Source organism: Corylus avellana, chromosome ca1 (assembly GCF_901000735.1).
Source record: "Corylus avellana chromosome ca1, CavTom2PMs-1.0".
Classification (NCBI taxonomy): Eukaryota; Viridiplantae; Streptophyta; class Magnoliopsida; order Fagales; family Betulaceae; genus Corylus; species Corylus avellana.
Window position 1 is genome coordinate 2,317,245 of NC_081541.1, and position 26,047 is coordinate 2,343,291.

The 26,047-nt window shown below is 36.3% G+C and overlaps 2 protein-coding genes across 4 annotated transcripts; one reads left to right on the forward strand and one right to left on the reverse strand.

Annotated features, from left to right (window-relative positions):
• The first annotated feature begins 289 nt into the window (after positions 1-289).
• On the forward strand, positions 290-4,013 carry LOC132162274 (uncharacterized). Of its 2 annotated transcripts, XR_009438216.1 has the most exons (4): positions 290-528; positions 2,431-2,597; positions 2,730-2,831; positions 3,860-4,013. XR_009438216.1 is itself a non-coding variant. In XM_059572533.1 (3 exons), the coding sequence occupies exons 1-3, from the start codon at positions 450-452 to the stop codon at positions 2,745-2,747; spliced, it is 264 nt and encodes an 87-aa protein (XP_059428516.1). In that variant the 5' UTR covers positions 290-449; the 3' UTR covers positions 2,748-2,941. The 2 variants fall into 2 exon arrangements, 1 of the variants encoding a protein (XP_059428516.1); XM_059572533.1 differs by lacking the exon at positions 3,860-4,013 and having other exon boundaries at positions 2,730-2,941.
• On the reverse strand, positions 3,263-17,805 carry LOC132162263 (glutamate synthase [NADH], amyloplastic). Of its 2 annotated transcripts, XM_059572522.1 has the most exons (22): positions 16,855-17,805; positions 16,347-16,466; positions 15,687-15,800; positions 14,488-14,640; positions 14,037-14,137; positions 13,834-13,930; positions 13,254-13,363; positions 12,347-12,450; positions 11,989-12,168; positions 11,554-11,897; positions 11,402-11,472; positions 10,841-11,310; positions 9,794-10,663; positions 8,893-9,047; positions 8,488-8,649; positions 6,757-8,349; positions 6,033-6,251; positions 5,649-5,917; positions 5,166-5,471; positions 4,765-5,032; positions 4,231-4,488; positions 3,263-4,019 (listed from the first exon to the last, which is right to left on the reverse strand). In XM_059572522.1, the coding sequence occupies exons 1-22, from the start codon at positions 17,251-17,253 to the stop codon at positions 3,720-3,722; spliced, it is 6,663 nt and encodes a 2,220-aa protein (XP_059428505.1). In that variant the 5' UTR covers positions 17,254-17,805; the 3' UTR covers positions 3,263-3,719. The 2 variants fall into 2 exon arrangements, with proteins under 2 accessions (XP_059428505.1, XP_059428509.1); XM_059572526.1 differs by lacking the exons at positions 14,037-14,137; positions 14,488-14,640; positions 15,687-15,800; positions 16,347-16,466; positions 16,855-17,805 and adding an exon at positions 13,712-13,773 and having other exon boundaries at positions 13,856-13,926.
• Between the last annotated feature and the right edge of the window lie 8,242 nt (positions 17,806-26,047).

The window sequence follows — 26,047 nt, forward strand, 5'->3', positions numbered from 1 at the left end:
ATTATCAAGGATAGGTATCACTTGTTAGATTTTCTTTACAAAGTTGTGTCATATCTTTCTCTGTGACGATTTGTGCATTCATTTGGATGGATTAAACAACTAAAACGGTGAGACAAAAGGATTAAATGATTAATGAGAAACAAGCTAAAAAAAGAAAAATGAAATAAACATGCATTAAAAATTATGATGTTTTTGCTTTTCTCTGTGATAATTCATTATTTTTCTTCATCCACGAATTTGCATACCAACAGTGTTTGGAGTCTTTGGACCCAAATGTCCATCATTATTCCAACGCAAATACTGTGATTATTCCAAAACGCTGTAAAGCCTTTCAAGGGGAGGAGCTCCAAACACGCCCCTAAACAAGGGCACAAGTCTTACAATTTTGCCGTGTCGTGGTAGGCTTCCTTAAGCGAAAGAGAAGAGAGAAAAAGAAAGGTAAGGCGATAATGGGTGGAGAAGGGCAGATCTTGAAGAGAATTCCGCGCATTAAATTCCCACAAAGACACCCAAAATCCTCAGCTTCAGGTTTTCTCTCTCTCTCTCTCTCTCTCTCTTTATATTTTCTTTTCATTCTTTCCCTTGCTTCTTGTGAATTTTGTTGTTAATTGATTTGTTGTTATGACTTCCATTTGCACGCATATGATGATTGATTCGTATACTTCCTATTTAAAAAATGGCAGTTTAAGAAAGAAATACTGGGATAGAAAGTTTGGTTCAAATTATAATTAATGATGCTTTATACTTTGATTGACTCAGGGTTTGTGCATCTTTATTATGTTGTTTTGTCAAACGGAGTACTGGGTCATTCTTGTTTTATTTCGAACTGTGCCATATGGAAACTTTTGTAATTATCTAATTCAGATTGGCTAATTTATGGTCCAATTATATATTCATGAGCTATTGAGATGGATGAGGAGTTTACCTTCAAGAGTAACAAAGGGGCATGAGTATGTACTGTATGTTTTGAGAAGTAAATGATGGCGTATAGCTTTGTTCAGAAATGTTTTGCTATATTCATTGATGTGGCTGCACCTGCAGCTGTACTTGTTAGGTCTTCTGTAATTCAAGTGGGGCATTGGAAGGACAAGGGGACCCAAAGGTCATGGTTTGGAAGGGGAAAATTGCACAAGAGCAAAATGATATCATGGAGCAGAGAGGATTCTGCAGCCATTACAGAACAGTATGATTCATGAAGGATTTACTCAAGTTAAAATATAGTAATGAGAAGTTGGAGGAAGTAGTATTCTGGGACGATGTAAAGGAATGTAAGCTTTGGTGGTTCTCTTATGAGTAATGAGGAACACTGATACCTTAGTGACTGGTGTGGAGCTCAGATTGTAGAATATGGATGCTGCCGACAAAAAGGGTGGGCCGAACACACGAAGTTCGTAATGGCTTTACAGAAGTTGTGAGCTTATTTAAGTGATATGAATCTCGCAGAACAAAAAGGTAGCGAAAAAGAAAGCATATAACGGAGCAGAAAAGGCAATGAAGCTGATACCAATTAAAGCAATGGGGTCTTTTCACTTGCATTGATCTAGTAAGGTGTTATTCAAGTTGCATCCTAGACTTGTGGGAAATAAATAGGTTAAGATATCTGTGCAAAAGTTCAGTTTCATGTGGTATAGCATGCCATTTATTATGATACACCATGAGTAGATTTGAGTAGTCAACTGATCAACGTCTTGCCTTTGTGATGACAAGTTAGTCTTGGTATGAATAGAGGATGAGGTGGGGAAAGATCGATAAGATTATTGGGTTGGTTGTGTGTTTCTTTATGAAAAATATGACATTAGCATGGACAATATGGCTGCACTTGTATGGACTGGCACATATATGACTATGCGGGTTCCACTGCGTCCTTTTCTCCTTTTTCAGATTGTAGTCTTGATATGTTGCAAAAAAAAAAATTAGGAACTCATGTCGCTTGACTTGCAGTATCAAGAGTGGGTTCATGCTGGCTCCATACATTTTGATAAATTATATAATTCATGCATTTCTCAGGGAATGGCTTCATGATTAATGCGCATATAGCAAATTGGATAGGGTGATGTTCTTGTCTGAACAAGCAAAGCTGTATTTGATTGTGTGAAGCTTTGAGCAGTGATTTGAAACTTTTCTACTTATTAACTGGTATATGTTAGTAGTCCTAGTGACGAAACACCTTGGTTACTTTCTTCTGTTCATTGATGTATTCTTGGTCTCACTCTTTGTTCACATGCCAAGAGAGAGTAACTAACCACAAACTTAATTGCGTGGTAAACCATGTCCCTGCACCACCATTCTTTTTGGTTACACTTGTAGAAGCATTATTGCATCTACTTCTATCAATCTTAAGTACAGATTTGCTTTGTAGCTTTGCCAATTTGTTTCTTAGTGTGTTTAAAAGATATTTATTTAAAAAGTGCCTTAAGTTTCCATGAACAGGTTCTACATCTCAAGCTCAACATGCATCAACAAATAGGGACACTCATAATATTACCCTTTTAAGGTCAGATGTTCCAGCATCACCCGCAAATACCGCTGTGGGTGGCCAAGCTTCTCTTCAGCCAAAACGAACACCAGTCTCAGACAAGGAGATAGAGGCCGTACTGGTGAGCATAAATACTATCTGCAGTGGCCAAATGTTATCTGCAGGGTATCAAAATTCAGATACATAATATATGCTGCGCAACACTTCAACTAGATACTCCATTGATTTTGTTATCCTCCTATCACCTTTGCAGTTGGGCGGATGCATCTGATCTGGCCAAGAATTAGTACCATGGAAGCACTAATGTGATCAAGACTTCGACCTGCTGTTTATCATTTTGCTAAATAATCAAACTGTAAGTACTCTGTTGTCGTATTATATATGTCAACGAGTTGGAAGTGTTAAGGACTTTTTAGGGAAAGACAGAACGACCTGCTGTGATCTGTCGAAATTTATGGATACATATGATTTCCTTGAAATAAAATGTCTGTCTCATGAAACCTTTCAGAGTTTGATTGGTATTTCACCTCTAGTTCTTTGGTTAAGGCCAACTAATCACAATACAGGAATTGTTCGCAAAGTACATGTAATAGTGTTACATAATTAATTTTTTTCCCCATTTTTTATCCTTTTCTTTGGCCTTGTGATTCTCATCCTTGCATTCAATCCACAAAATTAAGGGATAAGCACCATCCTTGGTTATATAACTTATATGATCATAAAACCCACTCAGATAATGTAGGGGAAGAAATTAATTACTGGATCTTAAACAACAACTCAATAAAATATCAATTCAAAAGATTTCGTAACTATTGTATAATTCAAGCATGCTTGGCAACCTCGAAAGTTCATTCCAATACAATATCAAAAATTTCCAATATATAATTCTTAAAAAATAAATTATGAAACAAAACTGTACATTATTCCTTAATAAACAACCACATGAGCTAATCCTTTTAAACAATACGGGGAGTATAAACTATAAACATTATTAATGAAGAAATTGAACACTATACCCAGCCCAATTCAAGCTACCACTGGCTTCTGCAAAATCATACCACGGAAACCACTTTTTCCTCCTGCAAAACCTTTCAAGAGTCCCTTGGCCTCGAGTCCAGAAAGACCAATTTAGAGTCCCTTGGCATCGCTCGTTGGTTTGTACTTGAGAAAGACCAATTTAGGAATAGTTTTTCTGTATTTCTTTTCTTTTGAATACTGTATGGGAAAGAAAATTGGAGGTCACCTATGTCATTACTGTGTGTTTGCTGCTGCCCTGGTGCCTCTTGGTAAGGTCATGATGCCTCTTGATAAGGTTTTCCTTGATCCCAGGGCTAACAGCAAGGTCTTTTTCTTCTCTTATAAGATATTTGTCAACCTGTGCAGCAGCTTGCCGGCCTTCAGAGATTGCCCATACCACCAGCGACTGGCCACGCCGGCAATCCCCAGCTGCAAAGACCCCATCCACACTGGTTGAGAAACGACCATACTCTGCCTTGAAGTTTGATCGATTGTCTCGTTCCACTCCCAGCTTCTCTGCCACCGTCTGGAAAAACAAAGAGCAGAATACCAGTGAGCAACTCTCTTTTAACAAACCATGTAATTCCAGTTATAAATGTAACCTAAGATAACTTGGAACAACATTTGATTAGTCAAAGTGTTTTCTAATTAAAGTTCACCAATATATGCTTTCAACTTGGTCATTGGTTTCATTCTAAAAGGGAACCACGAGGGAACAAAAAAGTAAAGAAACTAACCGACTCAGGGCCAAGGAAACCCATGGCTAGTAGGACAAGGTCAGCCTCAATGATCTCCTCAGAGCCCTCAACTTCCTCATACTGAAACTTTCCACTAGCATCCTTCTCCCAGCGGACACGTATAACTTCCAGTCCTTTCAATGCTCCATTCTCATCTCCCACAAACCGCTTAGTCAATACCTCATAAGATCTTGGGTCTTTTCCAAACTTGGAAGAAGCTTCCTGATGCCCGTAGTCTACACGGAATACACGAGGCCACTGCAATCCCAAAATAAAAGGAACTAATTACATAAGCATCTACAAGTACAACTGACAAATCTCTTGCAAATTTTGTTTACTGCACATAAAAGAGATGGTTGAGCAAATATTGCATGGAAAAAGGAAAATCAAACAAATTTGACGACTCAAGGCAAACCAAGAAACAAGCAGTTCTCAATTAATGGTTGTAATACAGGACAATTGGAAACTAGAGGAACAATGTTCAACATTAACGTGAATCACAAAGGAGACATTGGGAAGAAAGAAAGTCAAAACCTGTGGCCAGGGGTTGCCTGGTGCCCTAGTTTGCGGTGGTTGGGGGAGAAGCTCCAAATTTACGACACTACTACAGCCATGCCGAATAGATGTCCCTATGCAGTCAGTGCCAGTGTCACCTCCACCAATGACCACAACTTTCTTTCCCTTGGCAGAAATGTAGTTACCATCCTGGAGATTGCTATCAAGCAAGCTTTTAGTGTTTGCATGAAGAAACTCCATAGCAAAATGGACTCCTGATAGCTCCCGTCCAGGTACAGGAAGGTCCCTGCACCAAAAAAAATACTAGCAACTTTAAACATGCTCTACAACAAGTTGTATAGCAAAACAAATTTCTGGTGGATACACAAGATCAGAAGACAAATCAATAATCTCTATCTTTCCACCTGGCTATGAATTACCTTGGTTTTGTGGCTCCTACAGCCAAAACAACAGCATCATTCTCTTCTCGGAGCCGATCAAGAGAGTATAAGGGATCAGTTCCAACACTAGCATTAACCACAAAATTGACACCTTCTTGGGCCATAAGGTTCACCCTCCGTAGAACTACATCCACTTTGTCAGTCTTCATGTTTGGAACACCATACATCATAAGCCCTCCAATTCTGTCAGCACGCTCATACACGGTCACCATGTGACCTATTCTGTTTAGCTGATCAGCAGCAGCCAATCCAGCTGGTCCACTTCCAACAATCGCTACTCTTTTCCTGCAACCATAAACATTATATTATATTCATGTTATGGAAGTAAGGCACTTCTCCCTATAAAATCTCGCTTCAAAAAGTAGGATTATTTTGACTGGGTAGTACAACAGAAAGTAATTGTCTCAGCCAACAATTTAACAAAGGAAAACCATATCAAACAGAGCACCAGTCAAGACATACCCTGTTCTCTTGAGGGGAGGTCGTGGTACCATCCATCCCTCCTCAAACGCCTTGTCTATAATGGCACACTCAATGCTCTTGATAGATACAGGATTCTCAATAATGCCCAGAACACAAGAACCTTCACAAGGTGCAGGACACACTCTGCCAGTGAACTCCGGGAAGTTATTTGTCTCGAGGAGCCGGTCTAATGCCTCACACCACCTATTTTGGTACACTAACTCATTAAATTCAGGTATTTTGTTTCCAAGAGGACATCCAGAATTCTCCTGCAAATGTAAAAACGGAGATTTAAATGAGAAAATTATAGTGAACATTCAAGTTTAGAAAAAAATATAGCTACAAATGGTTTTTAAAAAGGTGAAATCAAAGACCAACTCTTACCTGATGGCAGAAAGGAGTACCACAGTCCATGCATCGTGCGGACTGAGTCTTTAAAAGTGGGCCAGGTTTTGATTCCTCCATAACTTCCTCCCAGTCATTCATCCGAACACTAGGATCCCTGTATTGAACGCCTTCACGCTCATAAGAAACGAAACCTCGATGTTTAACAGCATCAGTAACCTGAGTAGGCCTCTTCAATGATTTAGCCTCTTCTACCTTCTGCAAATATCAAAAACCCACATCAGTCACAATTTATACAACTATCCGAATCACCAGTTACCAGCATGCTGGTATTGCCACCCCGAATCTCCTCACCACCCCCACCAAATGAAAGTAGGGCAAATAAAAGTGGAAATGAGACTCTAAAGATTAATGAAAAGCCAAGAAATTGTAGCAGTGCATTCAACAAATAATGAATTTCGAAAGGTGAACTAGAAAACTAAACCTACCTGAAAAATAAAGTGGTTGAAAACTAAAGTAGAGAAGAAAACTCAATGTACGGTGATTTTGAAGTCGAACTCTATGGCCAAGAAATCAATATGGAGAGCTAAGGACTCAACTTCTAAACTACAAGCCTCACCCTTCCACAATTTTTGTACCACAATATTATACCATTAATACTACATGAGAATTAATAAGTAGGAGAGAGAATGAGGGGGGAGGCAGGGAGGCTGCGATATTCCCAGGTAAAAACTAATGCTGATTACAATCAAAATGGAATTACCTGATTGGATTTCTCATTCAAAGATGCAGCTGCTAACTTCTTAAGCTGTTCAAAAGCATCTTTTTCCATTAGTTCTGCCTCATCTTGTTCCTTAGCAGCATGTTCCACAGCCTCCTTGGAGGCTCCCTCTACTTTCAAGCTTGCAAGAACCCGTTTATACTCCCTGGGTATAACTTTAATGAATTTAGGCAGAAGATTCTCAAAGTTAGCAAGAACTTCTTTGGCTAGCTGGCTGTTTGTGTGACGCTGATGTTGCTGAACCATGATTCTAAGAGTCATCACGTCCTCTTCTTCTTCAACTTTATCAAGATCTACGAGCTCAGGATTGCACCGAGATTGGAATTTTCCTTCCACATCAAGAACATAAGCAATACCACCACTCATACCTGCAGCAAAATTCCTGCCAGTTTTTCCAAGCACAACAACAGTCCCACCAGTCATATACTCACATCCATGATCACCAACACCTTCCACAACTGCCTTAGCTCCTGAATTCCGTACGCAGAATCTTTCTGCTGCCATCCCATTGAAGTATGCCTCCCCACTCGTTGCCCCATAGAGAGCCACGTTACCTATTACAATGTTTTCTTTCGGATCAAATTTGCTTTCCTTTGGAGGATAAACTACAATCTTGCCACCCGATAACCCTTTACCAACATAGTCATTGCTGTCACCTTCAAGCTCAAGCGTGATTCCGGGGCAGAGGAACGCTCCGAGGCTCTGACCTGCACTTCCACTGAATTTGATATGGATGGTGTCCGAAGGAAGCCCTGCCATTTGATAGTGCTTAGTCACTTCATGGCTAAGCATAGTTCCAACAGCACGGTTCTCATTGCAGATTGGCATTTCAATGTATACGGGAAGACCCTTTTCTAATGCAGCTTTGGAAAGTGGAATAAGTTTTTGGTCCAATGCAATGTCCAAGCCATGATCCTGTTTCTGGACACAGTACTGTGCAGCTTCAGGCCGAAGTTCCGCAGCAGGTCTAAGTAATAGGGAGAGATCAATATTCTCCAGCTTCTCGTTGTTTCTAGTCACTTCTTTATCCACTTCAAGCATATCAGAACGGCCAACCATCTCATTTACAGTTCGAAATCCAAGCTGTGACATAATTTCCCTCATTTCTTCTGCTACCATGAAGAAAAAGTTTATAACATGTTCTGGTTCCCCAGCAAACTTCTCTCGAAGTACTGGATCTTGAGTAGCAATGCCAACAGGACAGGTATTTTTGTGGCACTTCCGCATCATGATGCAACCAAGAGTTATGAGAGGTGCTGTGCTGAAGCCAAACTCTTCCGCACCAAGAAGGGCTGCTATGGCCACATCTCTTCCAGTTTTCAGTTGACCATCTGTCTGGAGAACCGTTCGGCCACGAAGGTCATTAGCAACCAATGTCTGGTGAGTCTCTGCTAAACCGAGTTCCCATGGTAGCCCAGCATTCTTAATTCCAGTCCATCTAGAGGCCCCTGTACCTCCATCATGACCAGAGATCAAGACATGGTCAGCATGCCCCTTGACTACTCCACTAGCAACTACTCCCACACCAGCTTCAGATACCAACTTCACACTAATTCGAGCAGCAGGGTTCGAGTTCTATAAATAAATAAATAAGGTATCAGATGGTCTACAACTCAATTTGTGACTTACGATTAATCAAATTGCAATTCCCATTTGCCCCATACAAAGCATAGTCAAACATCACTCACAAAAAAAAATGAGACGCATACATACCTTAAGATCATGAATTAACTGGGCAAGGTCTTCGATTGAATATATATCATGATGGGGTGGTGGACTAATAAGTCCCACCCCTGCAGTAGAATTCCTGGTGACCGCAATTTCTCCTACAACTTTGTGGCCAGGAAGTTCACCTCCTTCACCAGGCTTGGCCCCCTGAGCAATGATGAATACCAGAGTTAAAACAAAATCAGTTACAGATTTAACCTCACCAAATGTCAAAGGTAGGTATCAATTAAAGATGCAAAGGCACCTGAAGGTGCTTTGCAGACACAGCATCATCTACCATGAAACAAGAGGAACCTCTGTTCCAATAGGAAGATAGGGCCAAATAGTAACATATGAAAATGAAAAGATGTAATCAAAGGAAGTCCAAATGTAAAATATCCAAAAAGATACCTGAGCCATTTTTATCTGTAATTCATCGGCATTGGTAAGGTAATAACTTGAAACTCCGAACCTCCCACTTGCAACCTGCTTAATTGCGCTTCTTTTTGGGTTCTTTGAACCATCTGGAAGAGGCTCCATACGAGATGGTTGCTCACCTCCCTCACCTTCAACAGAAATCAAAATAAGAATCAATGATTTGAAAATATTGTTATGATAATCAACAGTTAACCTTTCATGTGTAGTAACTGAACCGAGGGAGAAAAGAAATCCTTCAAAGCTGTAGAAATAAACTAAACAATATACTAAAAAACTGACTAAAAAGTTGTTTAGAAGATATATAAAAGATAACAGCAAAGGATGACAAAAAAGGAACAATTCCTTAAGTTAGCTTTAATTTTAAAAAGTAAATCCCCATCATAAGTTTGGTATTAACTTTTCTTTTTTAGAACAGAAATTTCCACAAACTGGGTTGTAGGAGTTCCTACAATCCAACCTCTAAATAGTGAGATCGATCCTTTGCCATGTGAGGAGGACATACTTCTTATTAATGCTATTAAAAAGGCATGATTAATGCTTAACAATGCTTCTCACATGCTTTAATAGCTTTAATAACATGTGCTTCTCACATGCTAAGGGACACATGTCATTTTTTCAAAGGCTAAATTGAAAGATCTCCTACAACCTAGTTTGTAGGTTGTAGGAAATTTCTGTCATTCTTAAAATAAGAAAATTCATGTGCAAGAAATTCTTACATTTAACTAAAGAAAATGTCTAGAAAGATTCTCAATAAGTAAGCCGTGCAAAAGTAATTAAAATCCTAATTCAAATACATTTACCTAACGGCTGTATAAGTTGCATGGTACTAGACAAATAAAACCAAGATGAAGTCTCTAAAGGGAGACAAGCAAACCTGTATTTGATTTTCCTCCAATTTTATTCATAGCAATAGCCAATGTTGTGTGGGCCTCCAACGATATCGATCCATAACTCATGGCCCCAGTACAGAACCGTTTGACAATCTCACTGGCAGGTTCCACTTCATCCAAAGGAACTTTCGCCTCTACCTCTTTAAATTTCAATAGGCCCCGTAAATTGCAGGCTTTATTCAATTGATGAATAAGCTTGGAGTATTCTTTGTAGGCAGCAACACTGTTGGTTCGGGCAGCCTCCTGCAACTTGGATATAGCAAGGGGATCATTCAGGTGAATCTCACCACCTTTCCTCCAATGATAATCACCTGGGTTTGGCAGTGCTACAGCTTCTGCACTTTTGGGAGGAAAAGCCCGAGAGGGAAACGCCAACTCATGCAGATGAAATGCATCACGAGCAAGCATCTCAAATGTTGCACCCTCAACTCTACTTGGAGTTCCAGCAAAGCACCTCTCAATCACCTCTGAAGAAAGACCCAGAGCTTCAAAAATCTGAGCACCCTTGTAAGAGGCCAAAGTTGATATCCCCATCTTGGCAAGAACCTTCATCATTCCATAGCTGGTTGCTTTGAAGTACGTTTTGACCAGCTCTTCCTTTGAGTGGAACTCACCACTTGATTTTGGTGGGATCTTTCCATCAACTTGCAGTCTCCAAATGGCTTCTATAGCCAAGTATGGGCATATAGCATCTGCACCAAACCCAACAAGCGTACAGAAATGGTGCACTTCACGTGGTTCAGCAGTTTCAACTATCAACCCAACTTGGGTGCGCTCAAGCTTTTTAACGAGATATTGATGAACCGCACCAACAGCCAAGAGGGAGCTTACTGCAACACGCTTAGGCGAGAAAGCTACACATCCAAAGAATGAAAAATAAATCAGTCAATGACTCAACAGAACATTATATTAGATGGTTTTCCATTCCAGTAAAAAGCTACAGATCCAAAGAATGAAAAATAAATCAGTCAATAACTCAACAAAACATTATATTAGATGGTTTTCCATTCCATTTACTGCAATTACGATACCTCTATCAGAAAGCACAAGTAACGTACAACCCTCCTTAATTGCATCATGTGCTTCAGCACAAAGCCTATCCAAGGTCTCCTCCAATCCCTTGCTACCTCTGTCTTTAGAATAAGTTATGTCTAGAACTTTGCTTCGCCAACCTCTATAATTCATCTTTTTTATTGCTTCTGTTTCTTTGATGGATAAAAGAGGACCTTTCAGTGAAAGACGATGACATTGTTCTTCAGTGGTTTCTGTCAGGTCACCCTCCGGACCAATCATACATTCCATGGAGGTGACTATCTTCTCCCGAATAGGATCAATTGGAGGGTTTGTTACTTGGGCAAACATTTGCTTGAAGTACTCAAAAGTGAGCTTTTCTCTGTTAGACATTACAGCCAACGGAGTGTCGTTTCCCATAGAACCAAGAGCCTCCACACCATCTTTTGCCATAGGAAGCAACAACATTTCCAAGGCTTCAACAGTGTAACTGCATAGGGAAGCCAGACATTGAAAATGATTCCCTGTAAAATGCAAAAATCAAGAAAGCAATAGCAAATGCAGTACAGAGAAATACATACCCAAAAGCTTTCAATGGAGCCAATAAACCATGAATGCCCACGTTTTCCATGTTGTCATCATCACTAGATGCCTAAAAGTTGCAAAATAAATTTAACCAAAATGAGAATTCCCCACCAAGGAAAGTCAAAGACAACAGTGACCTCATACTTACTGGAATCACTCCCGCAAGGGGAGGAGGGACCCTTTCCGATTCACGAACAGAGTCAACTATGTCCTTGAGTTCAATTTTTTGCCTTTTAAGCCACTCGCCATAAGGCCTCGCCAGTGAGTATTGCTGCTTCAGGGCTTCATCATCGACCACAATATGATTTTCAAAATCAACCAAAAGCATCATGCCAGGGTTTAGTCTTCCTTTCCTATACACATCTTCAGGTGGAATGTCTACTACGCCAACTTCACTGGCCATTATAACTCGTCCACTGTGGGTGATGTAGAAACGACCGGGCCGCAACCCATTGCGATCCAAAGTTGCTCCCAGATAGCGGCCATCAGTAACTACAAATGATTTTACACAAATACAAAGCTAAAAGATTAGATGACGTATAAATCAAGCCATTGGAGTCAGTAAAAAATTTAAAATTATTACATGATATAAGAGCTGGCCCATCCCATGGCTCCATTAGAGCAGAGAAGTATTCATATAGCGCCTTTCGATTAGGATCCATATTCTTGTCATTTTGCCATGCTTCAGGAATCATCATCATCATAGCTTCAGGGAGGCTTCTACCAGCTCGAACAAGAAGCTCAAGGACACCATCGAAAGCTCCTGTAGAGGAAAAAATCACATAAAGACGAGTCAGAATATAATAAGATCATGTGCAGAACTTTGTAATGCATCTCACATTAAACCTTCACAACTTCACTGGTTAAAGAAAGTAGATTTTATTTCATGCAAGAATTTCTGTATACCTACAGATATATGCAAGATCTAAGTTAAAAGTGACCTGAATCAGATGAACTGCCATCCACAAATGGTAGAAGCTTCTTCAACTCATTCTCTGAGAGGCCAAGCTCGTTACACTTTAATAGACCCTCCCGTGCCTTCATCCTGAGTAAAATGAAAAATGTGTCAGCCTATACGTTCTCATCATTCTGATAGCAAGCTTTGATAAGACTCTGTCCCAACATTTTAATGCCATTTTTCACTTCCCTACATTTTAATAAATTTGTGAATTGATAAAATGCACAAGCAGGTGTTTGGCAAGTAAGGTTGTAGAGACATCTAGACCAAGGTTGTGGTGTCATAAACAAACTCAATCTCTTTAGCAAGTGGATTCTCAAAGATTCTTTATTTATTCCTTGTCACCAACAGTGAGTTGCAGATGCTGTCGTCCTTACATGAAACAGTATAAACTGACCTTAACAACGACAAATCAATATAAATAACTTTAAAGACTGGAAGTCTGGCCTATGTTCCAGATGTCATTTGTCCTGTTCAAGAAATCACTAACTGAGCAGCGTGAACAGAGAATATATCTTATTAACTGTCATTTATCATAGCAATTCTTGACAAGCAAGCACGTTGGGATAAAAAAGTGGCCTTTACCAAAATGACACACATTCCATGACATTACCAACCTTCACAATGTTACCTAGTGCCAAGCATGGAAAACATCAGTTGCTGTGAGATGATATCACCCTTATTAACTTGAGCCATAAACAATCATTATTGAGAGGAAATCAAGAAATAGTTTAAGTCAAAGGTACGAAGGTAATATATCAATCACATTAACTTATTGAACAAGGTGTGTCCTGTTTTTATGTAAGGACCAATATCAGTTACAGGCTAAAAAATGCAATCCCACTATTTACTTAAGAATACAAAACAACTCTTTTTACTCAATTACATACCAGTTTATGTTGCCTTTAAGTGTGTTGATTTCTCCATTGTGGCCCAAGATACGCATAGGTTGAGCACGATCCCAGCTGGGAAATGTATTCGTTGAGAATCTCGAGTGTATCTGCATCAAAAATCAAAGGAACCGAGCCTGTCATTGGCAATCCCATCTACCATATTCAAGTATAAGAAATTGATGTGGAAACATGTGAAGTTTTGTTTGGGCACTTATATGGCAGCGATACTAAATCTTGGAAACCCTAAGCTAGTTTAACCAATGCAATTTCCTTCCCACCACTCAACTGAAAATTTTCATCCCCAACAACTGATCACAGAGAGCCGCACCAAGTTTCTGCAAACATGATTATCTTGATAATGAAGCTTTCTTACCAACTCACCCAATGCATCTAATCCAGCATCCAAATTCAAACAGTAATCAAGGGAGTGGAAGAACTTAAGAGATCATTCAAACCTCAAATGCCTCAGAAGTCATTCCTCAACCTTGCATCTCTTCAGTTACCGGTTGTTCCCATGCTGTTTGTTGGAGTATAGAGTTAGTGGAGAGAGAAGAAAGGTAATGGATAATATATTTACCAGGGCCATGTAGCTCGTAAACCTTTCATTGCCAATATCTGCATAATAATAATCCTTCAACTGATTTGGCTTTAACTGACCCTTGTAAACAACAGTCCTGCATAAATCAGGTAAAGGAATGACAAATTGCAAAAGGGCAAAGAACCTAGATTATATACTACCTAGCATCTGGAACAGATAATGTGACTTTCAGAACAGCTCACCTTGAGGAAAGAGAACAGATATAGAAGTCCTTAGCACCACCATATTCAAGGTTTAATGCAGCTCTAATGGCAATCATTGAAACCCTCCTCAGTATGTACATCTGCACAAAAAGCAATAGGATAAGGCTATCAAAATGTTCCAACATTAACTACCACAATAAACTAAACCACAAATGATCAAATCCGTTGTTACCTCTGTGTCAAAAAAAAAAAAAAATTATTTGTTTTGACAGTTAGGATCACGAATCATGCTAATAGTTTTTTAACCTATTAATTTCTCAAAATTAGTTCCTGGTTGAACACTTGCTTTGTTCAAAAAATTAATAGTTAGAAAAACAGCACTATCAATGTGATTAAGTAAACCTTATCCTAACAGCATTGCAAAAGAATCATGCCTTCCCACTTTGAACCTCTATAACCGACTTGTAGAATATCAGAAATTGAATCCTACCTGCCGCTCCAAATCAACTTGTGACTGAGGAGTAGGTGTAAGGAAAACTTGCTCAACCACAGGTTCTGTCTGCAAGGCAGACATGCCCAATCCTGTGTTATCTGTAGGCACAGGTCGCCACCCAAGAACAGTATGCCCAAGAGACTCTGCAACCTTCAAACACAAGCAAACATTTTCTCATCAATGATAGGATAAAAACATGGAAGAATCAAATGAGAAGCCGAGAAAGCAAATAGACCAAATTGATACGCGGGAAAGTATGCAGCAGAAATCACTTCCATTTAAGAAATAAGGGAATCGATCAACAAGTAGGAAGTGAAGAAGCATATTTATATAGGAATAAGGTCCAAATCCTAATATACACTGTAAGCGATACACACAGCAATGAAATCATATATGGATTTATGAATTTCAAGTAACACCAGAAAACAACTGGGATAAAATTTCCAACCAAATATGTTTTAGCCTGGCGTCGCCAGGCACCTAAGAAGTGTTACAGGTGCTACTTCACTAGTAGAAAGTGCAGTAAGCTTCAAGTTGAAGCACTAAATTGTAAGTGTAAGGATCAAACAAATGTAGTTTGAGACTCCAACAGAGTAAATGATTGCATAAGGGTGCGTTTAAAATTGCCTTTGAGCTTTTAAAATAGGGGAAAATGCAGTTTACCCCCCTGAAGTTTCAGGAGTTTTTCAATTTTAACCTCAAAGTTCAAAAATTGGCAATCTACCCCCCTGAAGTTTCAAAAATTGGCAATTTAAACCTTCCGTTTAATTTTTCCGTTAAATTGACGGAAATCTATTTACAAGACTTAGGTTTTTTTTTTAAAATTTCCGTCCAATTTAACGGAAAAATTAAACGGAAGGTTTAAATTGCCAATTTTTGAAACTTCAGGGGGGTAGATTGCCAATTTTTGAACTTTGGGGTTAAAATTGAAAAACCCCTGAAACTTCAGGGGGGTAAACTGCATTTTCCCCTTTAAAATAAGTCGTTTTGAAAAAAGTATCAACTTGCCTGCAATTTGAAAATGCATATTTTTCTACTCCACAATTTTTTTAAAATGTACTCCTAAACGTAGAAATGTATAAAATCGCACTCTTTTCCTGTGAAATTACACTCTCAAACGCACTCTTAGCAACCCTTGGGCAATCACGAACCACAAACAAATGCAAGCAGAGCAAAACTTTCATTCTCAAAATTACCTTTGTGAACACATTTTTGCTTTCTTCCCTTCTACTCTCCGATTTGGGCAAAAAGAACATGCCAACAGCATATTCCCCTGCTGGTGGAAGCTCAAACCCAAGATCCTTAACAACCTGAGAAATGGCATACCAAAAACAATGAATACAAAGTTTTATTCTGCAAATAAAAATGGAAGTAGAAGTAAAAGTTAAAAAATAAATAAATAAAAGGAAAACCAACTAATGCAGAACAGTTACTCCAAATGTTAAATCTTAAAAATTCGAGGTTCTTCAATTTGATTGTCCACAACCATAAGATATTCCTCAGGAATAATTTCAACCTCGAGCTCCGTCTGAGGGATTATTTTCCCTCAAAGAAATAGAAAATGTAAGAAAAAATATTTTTGCACTCTCAGCAAGATAAGAAATATTTCTGGAATTTCCAAAAAAAAAAAAAAATTCAAAGTGGAAAATGGTTTGCATCCTCCAGGTTGCATAAAAAAACACAACGGGTAAAACCGTGGACGAAAAGGAAATTTCAAGTTTATTTTCACAAAGATCTGTCAAAACAAACAGAAACCAGCAAAGGTAGAAAAAAAAATTCCCTGAAAGGAAACTGTTTCTCATTTATATAAAAATTAGAACAACAAAATACAATTAAAAAAAAAAAAAAAAACAAACCTCCTCATAGAAGTCGTGAGGAAGAGCAACAAGAATTCCGGCTCCATCACCAGTGTTGGCTTCACACCCACAGGCACCTCTGTGTGACATACGTACCAGCATCTCCAAAGCATCCGAAACCTACAAAAAAAAAAAACCGTAAACAATAACGCTCGCCTCAGAACACTCACAAACACGCACCCTCAAATCCAAATACCCAATAAACACACCAACATCAAATTAAAAAACACATACGTCATACGTGCACATAAAAAAATACGGCAACGACGCCCAGAAAATCAAAGTCCAAAAAACCCAAACACAAAACCCACATGCATAAGATCAAAGTACACAGAGCAAATATACATACGGACGTACCTAGATACATGTAAGTATACATATTGCGCACAAATAACACGCATAAAATTGATTGCTAAAAGCACAATACACCCATAGATTCAAAGATTTTAAAGAAAATAGATACACATACACATGTACATCCTTGTGTAAAAAAAACTGATAATCTTACCGTTTTACGGCTACTTTCGCCGGATAGCTCTGCAACGAATCCGACCCCACACGAATCCTTATCAAACGACGGGTCGTAGAGCCCGAGAGGCTTCTCCGGCACCGCGGAGAACGACGAGCGGACCGCGACCCTGAGCTTAGGCGCCCTCCCAGGCCCGTCCGACCTCCAGAACTGGAATCTCTCCGACCCGGAGGCCCGCAATCGGGTCCCCAGAAACCTCTTCTCTATTACATTCACCGACTTCTTCGCCCCCGCCGAGCATCGCGTATTAAACCGGGTTGTCGGAGCTCTCGGAGCCGCATTGAGTTTCGACTGCTGGTTCGAGGACTTGTCCAGCGAAGGCAGAGCGCCAGACGCACCGGTTCGGAGCCGAAGAATCGAACCCGAGCTCGCAAACATTTTTGAGAATTCACCGAAAATTCAACAATAGCTAGGTTTCCAAGAATACAGCACACAGAGGACAAATTTTGAACCTACTTATTTTAAGGATATTTGTGCTCCTTTAGGTCTCTGACTCGGATCTAGTATTTGACTCCAAATAAGAAACCAAATCTCAAATTACGTACACACTGAGAATGATCCAGAAAAACACAAATCTGAGAAGATTTGTGTTTTCACCACTTTTTTCCAATTTTTACGTGATAGTTTACAGATCTAAACCGTCCGTCTTCTTCAGCTCAGAGTGATTTTCTGGCTCAGAGAATGAAATGAAAATCTGATTAATTTGGGAGAAACACAATACTTGTTGTTTAGGCAGGGAAAAAAAGGGAAAAAAATAATAATTACAACAATTTTCTTATATGAATTAACCAACGAGAATCTGATCGTCACGTGCCACAAATCTTGAGGCCAGAGAAAGAGCACAGCATAACCAAGCCAACCAACCACCGGCTTTCCCGGAAAATAACCAAGAAAGCACAAGAAAAGAGAGGAAAAAAAAAACAGAGAGAGGGAGAGCTATTTTTGGGTTCTATTCGAACAGACACGGAGGTTGTTTTATAGAGGAAAAAGAACCAGGAAAAGGCTTTAGAGAGATTCAGAGGGGGTGGGACCACGAGTGGGCTATACAACCTACAATTACAGTTTTACCCACAGCCCGACCTCTCGAGGAGTATAATTTTGGTGACGTGACAGATCGGAATCTGCGTTAATGCCACGTGTGAGTTCACCTATGCGGCACGCGACAGCCGCTCATGGCGGGTCCCGCTTCTGGGGCTTCGGAGATGGAGTAGATTTATTTTTTTAGATAAAAGAGTCCTAAACAGTAAACACTGCCTCCCCCTTCTTCTCTTTTTTTTCTTTTTTTTTTTTTTTTTTTTTCCTAGACAGCCCATGTATTTTGTTCGTAGTGTTAGCCTTAGGTGTAGTTTCCAAACCGGGCAGGCTCGGCCCCAAGCCTCCGCAAATAACCGACAGTAAACGTTGAAATTATCGAATCTTGTTAATCTAATCCGATTCCCAAAATCTTTTTTAAAAAATTTTGCAATACAGAGTATTTATTGCAAATCTCATCATCCCCAAGATCAATTATGCAAAATTTATCCCTTTGAAACTCTTAAATTCAAAGTCTAGTTATCATGAAATTTTTTTCAAAAAAATTCAAAGTACAAATCAATTAGGAAAAATCATACTTAGCCACTAAATTTTTATCCAAATTGAATTTAGTCCTTGATTTTCTAATTTCAAGAATATGGTCCTCAAGTTTTGCCCAAATTTTAAACAAGTCTCTCTATCATTTCTCGGGCAGCATTCATATCAACATCTAATAATATTAAAGTCATGTCATTAAGCGCTAAGTCATAAAATATAAAAATCAAAAATCAAAAATAAAACCCAAAAAAACAAAAGACTAAATTCCATAAATAACAATCGTATTCTTGGTCATTCTAATTTTTTAGATTTGTAGTGTTAGAGGAAAAACGGCGGTTGAAGAACCAATTTAAAATTTGGGCAAAACCCAATGATTTTATTCTTAAAATTAAAAATTCAAAAACTAAATTAAAATTAAATAAAAAATTTAGATTTCAGTTATAAGTAATACATAATAGGGTAATTCACTTAATCTTCTTAAACTACCACCCAATAACAATTTACCCTTCAAACTACCAAAATAATGACAATGTATCCCAAATTTTAACAAAATGATGAAATTACTCCTACTAAAATAAAAACAAAAATACTACAATTTATTTTTTTAAAAAAAATTAAAAAGGTATTTTTGTCTTATTGAAATTTTTATAGGGGTAATTTCATTATTTTGATGGCATTGGGGAATACATCATCATTGTTTTGATAGTTTGGTAAGTAAATTGTCCTAATTGATAGTTTGATGGGTAAATTGTCAATAATGTGATAATTTAAGAAGATTAAGTGGATTTTACCCTATATAATAATAGTCCCTCAAGATTTGGATAGGTTAGTTAGGATAATATCTTTCAGTTGGAGAAATATAGTTTGATCCCATAATAATATTATGCCGCACATAATTATCCACAAATTCTTATAATTTATTGACGCGCGTTAATATGGGATTCAAAGATGTTAAAATTTATTTTTAATAATTAATTTACCTTTAATCGACACTATTAACGAGTTGTGAATTCATCCTTATCAAAATTTGCAATAGTTTTTCTTTTTACTTTTTATTATTATTATAAATGAGATTTTTATGAGACATAACATATTATATTATAAGAGCAAGGTATATATTAATGCATATTCTTCATACACTATCACAAAATTATTGTGTTTATATTAATTTTATTGAAACAATACGTTTTGAGGAATTAATTAAAAAAAAAAAATTCAATAAACGTAAATCTTTAATTATTATTTTTTTCTTTTAAAATTAATGTCAATCAGTTTCAAGTTAAAATGCTGAAACTGAACGGAGACTTTAGAAATAAATTAACGTTGGACGTGAGTCACCTGAAAATGCCATTTGTTGTATGACAACCGTCTTTTGAAACGAGGGTATTTAGGTAAAACAAAGCGGCAGGTTGGATAGGGATGTTGACCACGTGGCGTGACGTTACGGATGACGAAAATTGTGTTTCGGCTGAAATATGGTATATTAATTAATTACGGGATACGCGGCCAACAGTGAAAGTAATTAGGCTGCCCGCTGATTTATGCGGCCAGCGGATAGTGAATTGTGAATATTTTTAATAATTTTACCAAATAAGCTCCAATTAAATTGCCAACATGAGGCTATTAATTAGTATATGATAATGCCTGATTTGTTTTACCAATTATAAGCAAAAACTGATTGCTGCCAGCACATTTTGCGTGGCAAATAGTAAACTTACTAAATAAAATTGGATATAATAGTTTGTATTTTTTTTAAAAAAAATATCTTCAGTTTTTTAAATTTTTTTATTATTATTTTTAAATAAATTATTCAGAATTGCTCATATACTTATATTAGGAAAATCAGACAATTATAATCCATCCTCTTAACATTGAATATTGCGTAATTAGCGGCTACATTAAAAATTAGCTTGGGCATCTTCTATATAAAAAATAATAATAAATAAAGTAAAAAAAAAAACAAATTACTGAAGAAACAAAAGGTTTAAAACTTTGTTAGAGAAAATTGAGAAGTAGATAACTAGTAGTGTATCTTAAGCTACTCATAGAACAAATTGAAGAAGCATCACAAGATGAGGAGGATAGGAAAAAATAAGAAATTAGAGACTATTTAAAAATTAAAGAATGCTGTCTTAATTTTGTTGGAAGAAAATGAAATATTCCCAAACTATAATTGTGATATCACATCAAGGAAACAACAACGTTAGGTACATTGTTAATTTGGTGAAAATTAAACTACCGAACATTGGAATAGATATTATAGAAACTAATTATATGATCCCTACCTCTACACACTGAAGCCTTATAAGCTATATCTTTCGACTTTCATATGATTTGAGTACACAATTATATTTATAGAAGTTTACATGTGATTTAAAATATCTTAAATACAAACACATCCATTGAATTAGAATTAACAAATCTTATCTAAATCTCTGAAATATAAATCAACATTTATAGCAAGGATTTATATGGTATTAATTCCATTTACTTCAAAAAGAATGCTCATAATTTCAATTGATTAGATCAAATAACCTTTTAAAAAAAATTCATTCGTTTCCTTTTCCTTTTCTTTTTTTTTAAAAAAAATAATTGTAGTATAAATATTATTATATTAATATCTAAAATGATTGCTTTTGATAAAATGAGATTTTATCATATAAATAAGATGCAAAAATGACATTTAGGAAGAGATTGAAATTACATTTGCTAGCTAAAATTCTTACCTACTCCAATGTCCCGATCGGCCACCTACCCCTATCAAACCTACTTCATGGACAATCAAAGAAGAGTTGAGGGAGGGCACTTTTTGTAAACAAATTTTATAAGGACTCCTTATTATCAAATATGTCGAGAAGTACGGAGGCTCACTTTCCTCGTTAAGTTTTCGGAGATCGGGGTTGATATCGAATTTACGCAAAACCAAGTTCAGCTTTCATTTCGGAGCCCCCACAAACCTACGCTAAAACTACATGGTATCTCTTCACTCGAAATAGTTGTTGGGTGTTTTTTGTGTTTTTTTTGCAAGTGTTTTGAAAGCAATATAAGGTTGAAATTTTTTTTTGTGTATTTAAGAATCTGTTTAGGATTATGTTTGAGAAATAAAGCTTTTAAGTCAAAAATAGTTTTTGGGTAAAAGCTTTATTTTTAAGCTTTTGTCAAAAGTGCGTTTTGACAATTTTTAAACTTTTTGGATCCTTAAAAGCGCTTTTAATTTTTTTATCAAACGAATACTTTTCTCTTCAAACGAAATTTTTGAGTTTTAAAAGCACTTTTAGGCCCTTCAAACGTAATCTCAAACAGGCCATAAGAGTGTTTTATGTTTTAAATTATTTGTTAATTTTTTTGTTTTAATAAAAGAAAAACAAAATTTCTCAAACATTAGAAACTCAGTTGTATAGAAACTCATAATAATTTTAAAAAATAAATGAAAGACATAAAGATTAAAGTGGTTCGGCCTATAATTTATCTCCCCACATTAAAATTTTATAGAGTACATTTTTTCTTCCACATTTAATTTGAGTATAAGACTCTATTTATAGAGCTTTAGACTTAAATAATTTCAAATATAAACATATCTCTTAAATTAAAATTAATAAAAATTATCTAAATTCATTAATTTAAGTAATATAAATTACATTTATCACAAGGATTTATTTCCTTTGACAAGTTGAAGGTGCTCTCACCAACTTCAATTGTGTTGTTAGTTGGGAAAAAAAATTATAAAAAAAAAAATGTAAGGTGTTAGGTAAAGAAATTCAGAAACGGGGAAAACTGAAAAGTCAAGGTGGAAAATAGAATTTCATGTCCCTACGTTCTGTCAGAGGCATTGAAAAATAATTAATAAGGGTGTGTTTTATTGAGAAAAATAGCGACAAGTTGTGTTTTTCTTTGTACGTAGTTGTCCCTACCCACAGTCAATGGCCTTACAATGATGCTGAAGGTATACTTTCTTTCAAGGCAGCTTAATTAGAACAAAATTCAATAATTATTTTAGGACCTATGACCCATGACCACCTTTAATAATTTACTCACGTTGACAAGCCATTGCAAATCGTGTCAAATTTGTGTGGTTGAAAGATGTTCTCAAGTCAAGCGTATCCTCGTCCAAAAATCAATCAAAATTGAGCTACTTATTTTGTAGTAAGGACATTTTTGGTAAATTGGATTCAAAATGAGGAGCGTTTGAAATTATTGTCAAACTGCTAACCAATTTATTTATTAGTATTTTTATGGGGTTAGATCAGATTATGATTCAACTAAGTTGAAAGAGAGCCTATGAACTATTTATTATGTAAACTCGTCTATTCCCTTCTTCTCATTGATTTTCAGCATGTAAATAGCTAAGTGCTATATTTATCACGCCCATATAGGAAAGAGTCCTCCGACACCTCCTCCTACCCTTTTTACTCAAGAAAAAAAAAATTCAGTTGCAACAACCCTAGCTTATGATCTAATTTTTTTATTTTTCTAAAAAAAATAAATGATAAAAGATAAATTTGACTACTAAGTTATTTGGATTTTTATTTTTTTGGGTAACATATTAGCCTACCATAACAGGCACAATTTTTTAAGGTGTTAATCTCCCTAACAGTACTATATTTTAAAGTAAGTTTGATGTGGATAGGATTAGTCATGTCTTGTTGTATGGATTGACTTTTTGCTGCATAATCCCAATAATTGAAGTTGATCAATCAAGGCTAAGATAATGACTTTGATGTTTGGCCATTGCCCCCCCTTTCAAGTCTAGTAATGACATGTAGCCATGGTGCATTTGATTGGTGCATTGCTAACTACTATTTTTATGGTTAATAAGTTCAAAATTATAGTGGAATTGAAGATACATTTAACTAATAATATCGAAGTTTTTGTTAAAGATTAGTATATTTTTTTCCCAAGTCAGAATAACTAACATCAGCATGGACAAAACTTGGAAAACATTGATGATAAAATGGCTTCCCAAGAGCTAAAGAGCCAAAGATAAAATGGCTTCTTCTTTTGGTTTTTTTCCCCATTGCTAGATCAGATATGGATAAGGATTAAAACGTCTCATATATCTAATAGATGAAGACATAAAGCAAATTGAGAGAGGGACAAACCTCATCTAAAGAATTCTCCACACAATTTGAAAATAGAGCCAAACAATCTCTTGTTGGTATATATGAATGCCAAAAAGATCATCTATCCATCGATATGGATTTTGTATTTGTATATCCATAGCCCACGAAATAAATAAATAATTTATTTAAAAAAAAATCACTGCGTCCAATAAAAAAAAAATAACTGCAAGTTATTATTAAAAATAAGAGTTCATAATTTTTGACATTATTTAAAAATTCAACGAAATTAAATTTTACAGTAAAAGTTAAAATATTTTGCCTACGTAGAGATTACCTCCGAGGCATTTATGGGACCCACGAGCCGACATTTATCATCTGCAGCGGCCAGCGAGGCATTTAATGGGACATGTTGGTTGTATAAATTATTGAAATTACCAAAGCTATAAGAGCATTGTTTTATCACTGCAAACGTGGTGGGTAGGTTTGGCGGTGGTGGGTGGCTTTGCTGCTAAAATTACCCATAGTCAGAGAAGAAAAGGAAGGATCATTTTTTAAATGGTCCCAAAAGAACGACAACAAACATGCACGAATCAGTGCTCCGTGACAGCTATTCTGAGGTGAAAGAGACTTCTGAGCTCTTTCCCAAATTCAGAAAATAAATCTTTCCTTCCTGTCCTTTACAGAAGCCCGCAAAACGACACCTTGATCAGTTTAAGTGTTCCTGCACCTCCACGCAAATAAACTGAATATAATATTCATTTAGTTATATTTTGATAAATATTTTTGTTTTCTAAAAATTAAATATAACTAAGTGAATATTATCAAATCCCAAAAAATCGGAAAAAATCCTAATTTTCCCTCTCCTGCATGTTTGGATTGACCCCAAATTGAACTGCAATGACCACATAGCACTCCAGTTATTTTGATCTCCTTTGCAAAGAAGCCTCTGATTTGATATTATTTCTTTACCCATTAAGAGATGGTAAAATTATTCATAGCTCCTACAACCCTATTTACCCATTCCGGCTATTTTGATCTCCTTTGCACATGTAAGGTGGGATTGATGGAAAGTAACATGTAAGGTGGGATTTAGGGTGACTTGAGGTATCCGGACCTCCCGATAAACAAATTGAGTTTGCTAATATAATTTTCTAACTACTTTCATTAATCAAATAATAGGTTATATAGACTTACAACACTAAATAAGAACATAATTGAAAGACAACTCATAAAAATACGTTTGACATCTCCTAAGACTTCTAATACTATTCAAACACTTAGGATATAGGGATATATATACCATATCTTTTATTCCTAACTAATTAAAAAAGATAAATACTAATTAAACAATAAGAGAGACTCTTGTTCTTATCCTCTGCTATACTCGCATATCTGGTACCAAATTTTATTACAAATTTCTTATAATATGACATGATAAGTACTGTTGTAAACTTGGAATTGTGTAACAGTAGGATACCCGTGGTTACCTACTAAGCATTCATAGCAATTTCATTATCCCTAATTTTAGGAAATCAAACTATTTTTTGCCTCTCTATTCAAAATACACTTCACAATAGCTTCCCTTTATAATTTTTTATAATATTAAAATATTATTTATTTTACTTTTGTTTTATTTTTATATTTATTTATTTTGCATAGAAAAATGTGAGAGAAGAGAGAATGTCATTTTATGATTATAATAAACTATGTAAATTGCTACGGTTGAACTCAATACATTAAGTTCAACTATAACAAATCTAATATATATGAAAGATATATGAAAGCTGTTGTAAATGGGTTTATAATTTTTTTTGAGATTTTTTCTGTGTAAAAAGATAAAGCAACTTTAAAGTAACCGGTGAAAATGCTACTGCTCGTGTTGAATCATTTTGCTTTTGCCCCCACAGGGAGTGTCTTGGAAAAAGCAATGGCATTTTTATAATTTTTCATATCTAGCTCAAAGTTATTTTCTAGAAAATGAGATGCAAACTGCGCAGGTCTTTAAAGCAGTAAAATCTCATAGACTCAGATATGGCCCCATTGGGAAAGATTCTATTTAAAGCTTTATGATCACGGACACCTGATATTCACAGTGAGTCAATGACTTATAAACAAAGAAAAGCAAAAGCTACTACTCTTATTCTCCCACAACCACTCTCTTTATTCACACTTCACACTTCACACTTCACAGTGATTTCAATTGTTGCCCACATTCCCTTTCTACCATAAAAGCATGCCACATGCTAGAAAACAAATAATAATAATAATAATAATAATAATAATAATAATAAATAAAAAACTGCCAGCTTTTTTTTTTTTAACGGGACTGCCAGCTTTAGTAACCAATTATTTAATGCTATTAAATTATTTAAAAAAATGTTAATGTTTTTAAGGCCAACAAAAAAAATAAAAATATTCTTATAAAATAGAAATTAAATGTTTAAATTTAATTATTTCTATTAAGTTAAACATAAAATTAATGATTAATTTAACAGCAAATAAAGCTGGCATAAAAAGCTCCTCGGGCCCCTTGAAGTGACCAC